Below are 13,520 nucleotides of genomic sequence, written 5' to 3'. Positions count from 1 at the left end.
CTCAGGTGAGGATTAACAAAAAACAAAATTAATGCCTGAGCTGGTTAGAATGTAGTAGAAATTTCTAGAGGTCAAAAAGGAAGCTGGAGCCCTGGCCAGTTTGGCTCAGTGGTTAGAGCATCCGCCTGCGGTCCGGAGAGACCCGGGTTCGGTTCCCGCTAGGGGCATGTACCTCGGTTGCGGTTTGTCCCCGGCCCTGGTTGGTCGTGTGGGTGGCAGCCACTCGATGTGTCCCTTTCACATCGATGTTTCCCTCTCTCTCTCTTCCTCTCTCTCCCTCCCACACTATCTGTACAAAAAATGGAAAAATGTCTCGGGTGAGGATAAAAAAAAAAAAAAAAAAGGAAGCTGGAGCAAGAATCTTGGGAAATAAGACAGCACCAAACGCCACTGGTTATTCTGGAGGAGTCTGCAGTCATCTCTAACCTAGTACTTGAGGTCCACATTCTCATGGACACAATTAACTAGGAAAGTCGTCTTCATGAAGGAAGACAAGAAAACTTGTCTAACTGGCTCTGGGGGCAAGGGGCAGAATGTCTGAGAAATTGTAACATAGGCTTCTGATAGGGTTTTCAGCCTAAATTTATAGAATCAGTATGACCTGAAAAACTAGTAATATTCACAGGAATCTGTTGACAACGAACAAAGGGCCTCTCTACATAAATGTATCTTCAGCCCAGGCCTCAAAGAAAATCCCACAGATAAAGAAATATGAAATCACAATAAAGTTTTAAAATCATAAAACCATGAGAAAAGGCACAGTGAGCAAAAAGGCAGTAGAAACAGCAGTCAGACCAGCAAAAGTCTCTGAAACTGGAATTATCAGATGCAGAATATAAAATAGGTATATTTATTGGTTTTTTGTTTTTTTTTTTAATCCTCATTCGAGGACATTTTTCCATTTTTTGTACAGACAGAGTGGGAGGGAGAGAGAGGAAGAGAGAGAGAGGGAAACATCGATGTGAAAGGGACACATCGAGTGGCTGCCACCCGCACGACCAACCAGGGCCGGGGACAAACTGCAACCGAGGTACATGCCCTTAGCGGGAACCTAACCCAGGTCTCTCCGGACCGCAGGTGGACGCTCTAACCGCTGAGCCAAACCGGCCAGGGCTATTTATTGTTTTTATAGAAATAAAAGGAAATGAAAGGTATTGATAAGGAAGAAGTTACTATCAGAAATAATCAGGCATGGAACATGTTGTGTAAGAATGAAAATGCTCAAAAAATGATTCAGGGCATGTCTTAAGGACACAGGGACCAACTTGAAGAGTTTCCACTGGCCAAATCTGGATTCAGTATCATAAAGGCTGTGGCTTTATAATAAGTATCAATGTCTGATACACTTGGTAGAATTGATAGCTTCATGATATTTAGTCTTAAATACAGTAATTATAGACCATGGAGTAAAAAGGAATTCATGAGTCTCTAAAAGTGTTATTCGTTGTGGAGGAGGCAGGAAAATAGTCATTTTGCAACTATTGTGAATGTTTAACGTTGAGTACATTGTAGAGGAGCAGCATATTTGCATGGTTTTAACATTTAACCACAGATTGCTTATTAGTTACAAGGTTTATAAAAAAAAAGAAAGTAAAATGCTGCACCAATCAGACCATACCTTGACTGGAAGATCAAATCACTTGTGATAATGAGGGGCAAATTGACATTGTGTACATCCAGAAAATTACAGAAATTTACAGACATTAAAAATGACCTGAGCTGGCAGATCCTGCTATTCATAGACCAGAAGACTAAATATCATGAAGCTACCAATTCTACCCAATATATCAGACATTAATACTTATTATAAAGCCATAGCCTTTATGATACTAATCAAGCTATAAATAGACAAACAGATCAGTGGAACAAACCAGAAAACCTAGGAACAGACTCATGCATAATGTGGAAATTTTATTTATGTCAGAGTGATATTGCAGCTCAGTGGGAAAGGATGGACTAACAATTCAATAATTCCTTGGAATAATTATCCATAGGGAAAAAGATTTAATTAGATTCCTACTTCATACTATACACAAAACTTAATTCCAAATGAGTTAAAAAATTTAAATATGAAAGAACAGTTGCAAAATCTCCCTTTGCACAAAATATAAAGAAAATAAGTGCTAATGTATGCCAAAATAAAAAAAAATTAAAAACCGTAAACTTTGATAGGCAAACCTTCATTTTTTAGAAGAAAATGTAGGGGAATTGCCTTACTAACCAGGACAGGGTTGGGCTTATACCAAAAGTTGAAACGGTGAAGTAAAGATTGCTCATTTTGATGTTATTAAAATTAATAATTTGTTTATTACATAATAAAGCAAAAAGATATATCAAAAGCTAAGAGAAGATATTTGCACCATGTAACCTGACAAAAAAATTAGTATCCAGAATATATAAAGAATTTCTAAAGATCAATAAAAACATGATAACTAAGTAGAAAAGTGAGCCAACAATATTGAACAGATATATCACAAATGATGATACCCAGAAGGCCCATGAACATATTAAAAGATTCTCAATCTCAGTAATGATTAGGATCATGCAAGTTAAAAGTATGAGACACTACTTTATACTAACGAAATTGGCAGGAATTAAAATCTGACAATGCAGAATGGTGAGATGGTGTGCATTGGAAACTTATAAAAACTTCTGGTGGAAGTGTAAATTTTATAACCACTATGAAAACAATTTGGCAACTTTCTTGTGAAGTTTACTGAGTGCATACCTTACTATTCAGCAATTCCACTCCTAGGTATATGCTCTAGAGAAATGCTTATCCATGGGCATGGAAAGACACATAAAAATCTTCATAATCGCATTGTGATTAAAAAACAAACAAACCTGTAAGTAGAAAAATAGCCCAAGTATTTGTGGAGGAAGGAATGGATAAATAAATGGCACCATGTTCCTACAATGGAATATTATACAGCAGTGAAAAATACTGTGCTCTGTCAACCCTTATCAGCCCATATGACCCATAAACATGAAGCCAAAAAAGCAAGTTGCAGAATACATAAAATAAACTAACAAATTCAGAATGAAGCAGAAATAAACTATATTGTTTAGGGATACATGCATATGTGATACAATTGTAAAGAAAATTGTAGTAATGATTTAAATATGATGTCACGGTAGTGGTTGCTTCAGAAGGTTTCTAGGTTACTAGTAATGTTGTGTTCCTTTAGTAATTTTAAGTTTCCTGAATATTCATTTTTTTGCTTATGCACATATCTGTAAGTATAAAATAATTCATAATATAAAAGTTAGCTTAAAAAGGAATTATAAAAGAGGAATTGTATACTATAACATTCTTAGTTTTGAATGTGGGCCATGAATCACTGCATAACATAGTCACATAAATACAGCATAGTTTTGTTTTAGTAAAATACTGCAGGTTGGTGACAGCTATTGGTTGTTAGCTACTATTTTCAGTTTTACAAAAAGACATTTCACTAGTTTTTGGGGAAAGCATAAACTTTAAATACATAGAATATTGCTTGAAGAATATATGAAATATAATAGTTTGTAGGTTATCAGGGTTAGTGTCCTTTTATTTTTCATTAGACAACTTTTTGTACTCTAAATGTTTTACTTTTAAATAAAACTTTTATAAATAGAATTTGTCACATAAGAGATATTTCAAAAAGTTTGAGCATAATCTGTTTATCATAATTTGTGTGATCATCTACCTCAAAGCTTCTTAACTAAAGCAATATTAATAGGTGATTCAGAGTGTGTTTTTAGCATTGATAGACATGGAAGCAGATACTTTCTTGGTAGAACTACTTACTCTGACATTTTTATACTGTACGTAGTGCCTTGTTGATATTTTCTCCCACTGTATCTTCCATGAGAGTGCAAACTTATTGATTGTTGTTTTCTCAGTTGTGGCACCTTGACACCTTTTCAAAACAAGTCTTTGAGGTACTATATTTAATTCGTTTACAGATACCTTAGATAGAACTTTAGGAGACAGACGGCATCTTGTGACTGTAGAACTGGAAGCAAAGCCAGTTGAAACATCGTCTGTTGTGCCAGTTATTGAGTATGCTGAGAGTGTTAGTGAAGACATTTTGAAGGGCTCCCAAGAGGCCGTGGAAAATGGAATTCACAGTGCATGCCTCCAAGGTAAGGTACTCAGATGAGAGTAAGCGTGAGTATCCCACTCAACCATTCAATCACTCCCAGTATTTCAGATTATTTCAGTCTCTCTTCCCATTGTGTACATGGTATACCTCTTAAAATTATCCCATAGTCCTCTCTGTTCTGCTTTTTCAGTCTTCTGTTCACTTTGCTTTTTCAGTGTTGGAGGCTTCAGCTGATATATAACTCAGAGAGAAGTGAGAGAGAGAAATATCGATCAGTTGCCTCCCATATGCACCCCAACCAGGTATCAAACCTGAAACCTAGGTGTGTGCCCTGATGGCAAATCGAACCACAACCTTTTGGTGTACAGGATGATGCTCTAACCAACTGAGCCACCAGCCAGGGATAACTCAGACTATTTCCTCAGCTCTGTCCAGTTTACTTATAAGCCCATCAGGGGCATTCTTATTTCTGTGATGGTATTTTTGAGCTCCAGCATTTGTTTGGTTCTTCCTCAGGATTTTCTCTCTGCTTTTCATTTTATAGCAGCTCTGTTGTAGGTAACTAACTGCTTTTCTCTTGCATCTTTTAAGATTCTCTCTTTAGTCCAGCTGGTGTGGCTCAGTGATTGAGCATTAACCCATGCGCCAAGAGGTCACCAGTTTGATTCCCAGTCAGGATACATGTCCAGGTAGTGGGCCTGATCCCCACTGGGCATGCAGGAGGAGGCCATTCGATGTTCTCTCTCATCGATGTTTCTGTCTCTCCTTCTCACCTCCTCTCTCTAAAAATTAATAGAGGGGAAACAAAACTTGTTAAAAAAAAATTCTCTTTGTCTTTAACCTTTTGCATTTTGTTGATGATGTGCATTGGTGTGGACCTCTTTGAGTTTATCTTGTTTGGGACCCTCTGTGCTTCCTGGACTTGTATGTCTGTTTTCTTCACCAAGTTAGGGCAGTTTTCTTTCATTATTTTTTCAAATAGGTTTTCAGTTTCTTGCCCGCTCTCTTCTCCTTCTGGCACTCTCATGATGCGAATGCTGGTATGCGTGAAGTCATCTCACAGGCTCCTTATACTATACACATTTTTTTTAATTCTTTTTTCTTTTTGCTGTTCTGATTGGGTATTTTTTGCTTCCTTATATTCCAAATTGATGGTTTGCTTCTTGGCTTCACCTACTCTATATTGATTCCCTGTAAATTATTCTTTATTTCAGTTAGTGCATCCTTCATTTCTGACTGGTCCTTTATTATGCTCTTGAGGCCCTCACTAGGTTCATTGAGCGTCCTTATAAGCAGTCCTTTGAGCTCTGCATCTGTTAGATTGCTTATCTTTGTTTCATTTAGTTATTTTTCTGGAGTTTTTTTCTGTTCTTTCATTTGGGACATGTTTCTTTGTGTCCTCATTTTGGCTGCCTCCCTGTGTCTGTTTCTATGTATTAGGTAGAGTTGCTGTCTCCTAGGCTTCCTGGGCGGCCTGTTGTGGTAGGTGTCCTGTAGGGTCCAGTGACACAGCCTCCCTGATCACCCCGCTGGGCCCTCGAGGTGCACCCCTAGTGTGGACTGTCCATCCTTCTGTTGTAATTGAGTCTTGATTGCTGTTGGGATGTCAATGGGAGGATTTTATACAGGCTGATCAGCTGCAAGGACTGGTTGTGCCCACTGACCACTGACCTCTGACTACCTTGGATGATCAGCTGTGCAGAAGCCCACCACACAGAGCAAGACTTTAGCAGGGCTCTGGCATGCCCCAAGTCCATTCCTTGAGTGTGTCACTTGTGGAGGTGGTTGGGTGGTGATGCTTCAGAGTGGTCTGAAGCTGTCCACTGGGTGTGCTGGCTCTGGGGCAAGGTCAGCCACTGCCTGTGTTCCATCTGGGGCCACCAGGCATAAGTTACAAAGTGATCTGCAGATGGCTGCTCTTGTGCTGGGCTTGGAGGTGCCCAGGTAAAGCCAAGCTGTGAACCAAGGATGGCTGCTTCTAGTGCTGGGCCTGGAGCTACTTGGCAAGAGGTATTGGTCTCGCTGTGGCCAGATGCTGCTTGTTTGAGAGAATTTAGGAAAATCTGAAGCAGGATCCAAAATAGGCCTATCCTATGGTAAAGCCTTTGGAAACAGCTTGGGTGGGCCTGAAAGTTGGGTGGGCGGGGCCTCAGGGAATCACCAGGGCAGGGCCAACAGTGTGAGGCCAGTTGCTGGAATCCCAGCTTTGGCACACGTCTGCCTGCCATGTGGGGGAAGGGCTCACCAAAGGAACAAAGGCCGCCACCAGCAGGTCTGTCCGGGAGAAAGCTGCCTCTCCAGCTCTCGCCCCACTGCCAAACAATTCAGTTCTTCCCCCTATGCCTCTGGTGCCTTTCAAGCTGCCTCCCTTCCTCGCTGGAGCTCAGAGGGAGTGGGTTCGAGTTAGTCTGTGCACGGGCCCTTTAAGAGGAGCTGCCTGGGCCTCCAGAAGCCTCAGCCCCACTCTGCCTCAGTTCCTACTGGTTTTATAGCCAGAAGTTATGGGGACCTCTCTTCCTGGCACTGGAACCCTGGGCTGGGCGCCTGGTGTGGGACGGGGACCCCTCACTCCTCAGGGAGGACCTTCACAGCCAGGTGTTTCTCCTGATTTTTATCTGCCACATGTGGGTGTGGGGCCAGCCTGTCCGCGCCTCCACCCCTCTTACCAGTCTTGATGTGGCTGCTTCTTTAATTTCATAGTTGTAGGACTTCCATTCAGCTTGATTTCAGACGGTTCTGAAGGATGTTCGTTCTGTAGTTTAGTTGTTATTTTGATGTGGTTGTGGGAGGAGGCGAGTACCTGCTTTTTGCCTTTTAATATGCCATATAATTTTCTCTTGATAGCCAGGCATGGTATACTGTATAAAAGAAACTGCTGTAAACAGGCATTTAGCAATGTAGTGAGGTTTGGGGACAGGCAGCGTTCTGTAGTCCTCGGATTAGGTCTCAGTCTTTTAGTGACACTGCTTCTGGACTGTCAACCACACAAGGGTTGTTTTTTTTCACCCCCTTTAGGTGGGACAGGATAGCTAGAGTGGACTGGAATTGAGTACTTCCCACATCAGGCTCTGGTGATGATACCTTTCAGGTTAGGCTCTGGGTAACTAGGTTCCCCTTGTTAAGAACACAGTTCTCTAGCCCTGGCCCAGTAACTTAATTGGTTAGAGCATTGTCCCGATACCCCAAGGTTGCAGGTTCCATCCCTGTTCAGGGTACATATAAGAGTCAACCAATGAAGGCAAATCAGTGTTTCTCTCTCTCTCTTTCCACCTACTCCCCTCCCTTTCTCTCTCTCTCTAAAAAAGAAATCAGTCAATAAAGAAAAAAAGAATAGAGTGCTCTTAAGTATTGTTGTTTTTTTTCAATATCCAGGGATTTTTTTTTAACTGATTTTAGAGAGAGAAACATCAATTGTTGCCTCCCTTTTGTGCCCCAACTGGGGATTGAACATGCAACCTAGGTATGTGCTCTGCCTGGGAATTGAACCGAGTCTTGGTGTATGAGACAACACTCCAGTCAACTGAGCCACCCGGCCAGGGCCTGAAGTACTGTTTTTAATTTGAAGTTGGTTGACTCTGCAGATGCAAAACCAATGGATGCAAAGAGGAAGGGCCGACTAAGTTTTAGGGGAGTCAAGTTACGTGCAGACTTTTGTCTGCTAGGGGTGAGTTCCCCTAAGTTCCCCAGGTTGTTCAAGGGTCGGATGTGTTTCAGCATGTTTTCTTTTCCTCTTCCCCCACTGGAAGCGCAGGGAGACTTTTCTGTGATATTTACTGAGAACCTGCTTGAGCTCCTGGAGGTAAATCTCACAAAATTGTGTCCCCTGCCATGCTCAGTGACTAGGTCTTCACCCCCCAATGACCAGATATCCCCCAAAATTGTCCACACCAAGTCTCCAGCAATTTATTAATTACAGTTCAGTTGTTCCTTCCCTAGCACTGGTTTCTGGGGCATTTCCTGCTAATGAGTCTGCTCCAGGCAGTTGTGACTCCCTGTAGTCACCTTCTCTCCATTCTTGGGGACAGTGGTTTGCCCTTTGTCCTCCCCTTAAAGATCAGGAAGAGTTGTTGATTTGTCAGTCTGTTTTCCTTTTACTCGCTAGGATAGAGGGGTAACTTCTAAGCTCCTTCTGTGCTAAACTGGAAACCAGAAGTCCTCTCCCTGTTTCTTTATGTTTCTTAGTTACTCCTCACTGCATATTGAGTCCTAATACAAATTTTCCACCCTTTCTAGGACCATTGCTTGGATCCCCAATTCAAGATGTGGCAATTACCTTACATTCACTGATACTTCATCCTGGTACCTCCTCAACTATGATTTCTGCCTGTGTCTCAAGATGTGTGCAGAAGGTATGTAACTACCCCAATCCTTTTTGCTTTAAGGTGACTCCCCTGACAGTAGTGTACACTGATCTGCAGGCAGCCATGGTTGTACTGCCGGCCTTGTCTTTGCTTCCTGAGCTTTGTAATCAGTGAGCATTCTTACCATGGAGAATCTTTGATTTCTTAGTCACTGGGGTTTTATTTGCAAAGAGGATCTAAGAAATTACTGTTTAACATAGCTAGCTATGAAATATCCTCTGATTTTGGCAAATAGGCAAGTTTCCTTAAGTGGTAACTCTGCTATCCCCTTCCCAGACACATAGCCATTAAAAACAAGGTTGGTAGGTTTGAGTAGAGGACATTTCTGGGGTCAGCTTGGCCCAAGATGAATTATAATCTAAAGGACATTGAGGATCTAATATTGGTTCCAATTTTGGAGTTCATATTTATTCAAATAAGATTACTTTAATCAAGAATCGCTGCATAATAGACTCAGGGTAAGCATCATCCCTTCTCAAAATATCAAGCAATCTGGTTTTCTTCGAATGGTTACCTGGGAGTGTCTTGAGTGATTGCCTCCCAGAGCTGGATTAACCCCAAGGATCCTGGTATGCTGATTCCACATTCCTCTTAGTGTGGGAATGCTTTAGCCTTGTTGGTGACTGATTTTGCATTAAAATACTTGCTTTTATAATCATCTTCTAATATTTTACACTGTGAGACCTGATTTTCTACAGTCTTATTTGAATCCATAATTATAAAATTAACTTTACATACCTTAAGCCCCTGACTTAAGAAGGCTGAACTTAATGTCTCTATCATAGGAGTTGAAATTCATACTTCTTAAAAAGTCTTTTATTAGCTCTGGCCGGTTTGGCTCAGCGGTTAGAGCGTTGGCCTGCAGTCCAGAGAGACCCGGATTCAGTTCCTGCTAAGGGCACGTACCTCGGTTGCAGTTTGTCCCCGGCCCTGGTTGGGTCGTGCGGGAGGCAGCCACTGGATGTGTCCCTTTCACGTCGATGTTTCTCTCTCTTTCTCTCTCTCTCTCTCCGAACAAAAAAATGGAAAAATATCCTCAGGTGAGGATTAATTTTTTTTTAAAAAGGTCTTTTTAAAAAAAATCAAAACAAAAAGAGAGAAACGTCGATGTGAAAGAGACACATCGAGTGGCTGCCTCCCGCACGACCCAACCAGGCCGGGGACAAACTGCAACCGAGGTACGTGCCCTTAGCGGAAACCGAACCCGGGTCTCTCCGAACCACAGGCCGACGCTCTAACCACTGAGCAACCAGCCGGGGCAAAAAAACTATACTATTAAGAATAAAATTATTTGATATTGTTTGCCTAGGCATATAGTTAGAAATATCACCTGTAGTTGTGGTTAAATTGTTGAAAACATTTACTTTCCAATAATTTTTAAAGATTTTCCTGAAATTGGTTTTAATATTGAAGTAAGGTAACCTGAAAGATACTGTTTATAAATTAACCCCAAGCACCTATATTGGCCAGTCCTTCAAAATCTAATATGCCTTCTAAAATAAAATTGTATTTCAGGGTTGATTAGCCTTTTTATTAAGATCATACTAGAGAACAAGAATTAACTTATGGGGCCTTATATTTAACCTTTAGTTTTAATTCATTACTTTAAATGAAACACTCCTAATGGAAGTCCTCAGCCCTTGTTAAGCTTTACCTAGTGGGGAAGCTCCTCCCCTCTGCTTGTGCGAAGTTAAGGTGCTTCGTGTATGTGCTGAGCCATGTGCTGTGCTTGCAGTGCACTGGGCGCTGAAATGGACATAGAGGGTGCGTGTGTTCTTGTTGATCTTTAGCAGCTTTAGATTTAGAAGGGAATTAAAGGGCAACTCTTGGTAAGAACTGCAGAAAATACAGAGAATATAAACGTAGTTGTTTGTTGTTGATTATAATTATTTTTAGTAACATTTTCATTCAAAGATTATTAGATACCTTTTCTATGGTTGTTATTCAGTTAGTAATGATTTTTAAAACTTAGTTATGAAGAACGGAGATTGTTTTACTGTGTATAAGTGCTACATTTTTTAAAAACTTCTATGATAAAATATATTCTTGCTTATACTAATCCGGTCAGTTTTCATGAATGTGAGGGTAAACGGGGAGGGGAGAAAAGAGGAGGAAGTGAGGTATCAGGGACAGAAGGATTAGAGACCCAGACGCATTATTTGACAGTGTAGGTGATGACAGTGCCCCATCGAAGGCCTTGGTAATAATGACAAGGAGTGGTGGGGTGGGAGCAGAAAGGGGATTGGCCAACCCAGATCAGGGTCAGAGCACATTCACAGCCAAACTCTCTTGTTTATCTGGCTCCCGTTGCTCATTCTAAGATTATTACATCCCACCTGATAACCAAACAAAGGTTTGGAATTTATAGGAAGTTATTTTGGTACTTTTGAAGTCTGGCAGGCTGGAGCAGTAGAATAGCTTTTTAAATCAAACTCACCAATACTTACAGTATTTGCAGACTCCATCCAAACCCATTTACCAGGTTGTCTGATGTACTGATACTGTTCAAGATGGAGTCTGACTGGTAGTCCCAGCAAGTTTCTTTATACTGTTGCTACTTTCCCAGTTTTCTTGTACTTCCTACTTGCCTTACACTATTTTAGCTCTTTTCAGTTTCCATGTTTGTTTGTTTTTTATGTTTTTATTGATTTTTTAGAGAGAGGAAGGGAGAAATAAAAACATCGATGTGAGAGAGAAACATCAGTCGGCTGCCTCCTGCATGCCCCCCACCGAGGACCAAGCCAGAAACCGAAGTATGTGCCCTGACCAGAATCAAACTGGGACCTCTCAGTCCACGGGATGACGCTCCATCCACTGAGCCACACTGGCCCAGCTCCATGTTTTCTTTATACGCTTGTTCTTCTTGACCTTTGAAACCGGAAATTGTGAACCAGATGATCTACAGGTATGGGCAAAAGTAGGTTTATAGTTATTTGTATGGAAATTAATATATAATAATACAAGAATAAACTGTTTTACGTACTTACAACTATAAACCTTCTTTTGCCAAACCTGTATTTATTTTAAATAGAGGATGTGTTTCTACTACCTTATTATGTTAAATGCCCCTTTTTTTTAAGCTCTCCCCTTGCTTTCCCTTGACTGCCCTGACACGTGGCATGGACTGTAATTATAGGCATCAGGAACAAAACAGGATGTTTAAATGTGAAGAAATAAGTCTTTGACTGAAGGCTTTTCTTTCACTGTTATCTCTGGCCACATATTTACAGGTGCTCTATATAATCTGGCTTTGCTAAGCACCCCCTGACAATCCCATTCAAGAGATCTCGGATGTATTATTGTCATGCATGTACAAGATATTGACGTTTTTTACTTCATTATAAAGTGTTGTCATGCCCTGGCTGGTTTGGCTCAGCAGTTAGAGTGTTGGCCCACAGACCAGAGAGGCCCGGGTTCGGTTCCCACTAAGGGCACGTACCTCGGTTACAGTTGTTCCCAGCCCCGGTTGGGGTCGTGTAGGTGGCAACCAGTCAAGGTGTCTCTCTCACATAGATGTTTCTCTCTCTCTCTCTTCCTCCCTCTCTCCCTCTCACTCTATCTGAAGATAAATTTAAAAAATAATAATAATGAAGTATTGTCTTTATGGAGAGTTAAAGTAGGCATATGTCTTTTTGCCAAAGCTCTAGGCTTAAGAGTATGGGTAGTATTCCAAGGACATTTTTTGCATTTATCTTCAGATAGAGCTGGAGGGAAGAGAGAGAGAGAAACATTGATGTGAAAGAGACACATCGACTTGTTGCCACCCACACGACCCCAACCGGGGCCGGGGACATACTGCAACCGAGGTACGTGTCCTTAGCGGGAACTGAACCTAGGATTCTCTGGTCTACGGGCCGATGCTCTAACCACAGAGCCAAACTGGCCAGGGCACAATATTCATTTTTTTTTAACAGAAATTTGATTTCCAATTTAGGGAAGAGGGATTCACATTCTTTAATTTATTTTAGGCTTTAAAGAAAGCTGATAAGCAAGTTTTGGAGCCCCTGATGCATCTGGAGGTCACAGTGACTAGAGATCACCTCAGCGCTGTCCTGGCAGATCTGGCACAGAGAAGAGGGAGCGTTCAGGAGATCCAGACTCGGCAGGACAACAGAGTAGTTGTTGGCTTTGTTCCCTTAGCAGAGATCATGGTAGGTGCCTTGTGACTGAAAAGTAGATGTTCTTCTTTTAATATGGGGCTAGACAGGCCAAGTGAAAACAGACAACCAGTAACACCTGAAAGAATCATCAGGACTGTGATGTGAAGGACTCATGTTCAATTTCAGCCATCGGGAACTGACAGCACAGTGGGTTTAAATTGTAAGGGAAATCCAGGGGGTGCAGCAGCGTGGGGATCCTTTCCAGTCTTCCACAAAGGTAGAGGTGTACCTAAATGTGGCACCAGCCTACCATTTTTTCCCCTTCTGAGCTCTTAATCCTATTTCTACAATTGTCAGTTTTCAGGCTTGTGATCCCCCCCCACACACACACACACACCGCTCGCGCTCCAGAGCAAGCACCCGAGTGCTGCAGAGGCATCTCACCAGATGCTGTGACCAAGGGATACATCTGGAGCGCACACTCACTACTGGTTTCTGTCCTCCACAATGTTTCTATGTCAGATTTTTCCTGAGAAAAATGATTCAATGATCCATTTGAAGAAGTGATATGGTTAAATTACATAATCACCTTTCCTGGTAATGGTCAAAAGATAAGCAGCAGGAAGAGAAGCTGGAGGCTTAAATTAGATGACATAACTGATTTAAATTATTTTGATTAGGGTTATTCAACTGTGCTTCGAACACTCACATCAGGCTCAGCTACGTTTGCCTTAGAACTATCTAATTATCAAGCCATGAATCCTCAAGACCAAAGTATGCTGCTCAGCCGGAGAAGCGGCTCAACCTAAGTGCTCTGAGGACCTTGAGAGAAATCCAGGAGCACCTACCTATTTGTTTTCAGTAAGAACAATTTTTATTGCTTTATTTATTAGGCAAATAAATTACATTCAGTACATTCAAAGACCTGAAAAACGTAAGCTGAAACTGACCATGGCACTGCATGCCCA

At 41.4% G+C, this 13,520-nt stretch overlaps 1 protein-coding gene across 4 annotated transcripts in view; it reads left to right on the top strand.

The window, feature by feature from the left end:
- Positions 1-13,520, top strand: part of GFM2 (GTP dependent ribosome recycling factor mitochondrial 2) — a 60,270-nt gene that overhangs the window by 43,391 nt on the left and 3,359 nt on the right. For all 4 annotated transcript variants that reach the window (XM_036278930.1, XM_036278927.1, XM_036278928.1 and 1 more), the window contains 4 exons: positions 3,952-4,131; positions 8,325-8,440; positions 12,421-12,603; positions 13,233-13,413. In XM_036278930.1, coding sequence (XP_036134823.1) covers positions 3,952-4,131; positions 8,325-8,440; positions 12,421-12,603; positions 13,233-13,361 — 608 coding nt within the window. In that variant the 3' untranslated portion in view covers positions 13,362-13,413. The remainder of the gene's footprint in view (positions 1-3,951; positions 4,132-8,324; positions 8,441-12,420; positions 12,604-13,232; positions 13,414-13,520) is intronic.

The sequence above is a fragment of the Molossus molossus genome, unplaced genomic scaffold (assembly GCF_014108415.1).
Source record: "Molossus molossus isolate mMolMol1 unplaced genomic scaffold, mMolMol1.p scaffold_m16_p_3, whole genome shotgun sequence".
Lineage (NCBI taxonomy): Eukaryota > Metazoa > Chordata > Mammalia > Chiroptera > Molossidae > Molossus > Molossus molossus.
The sequence above is the reverse complement of the archived record's forward strand: the minus strand, read 5'-3'. Positions and strand labels throughout refer to the sequence as shown.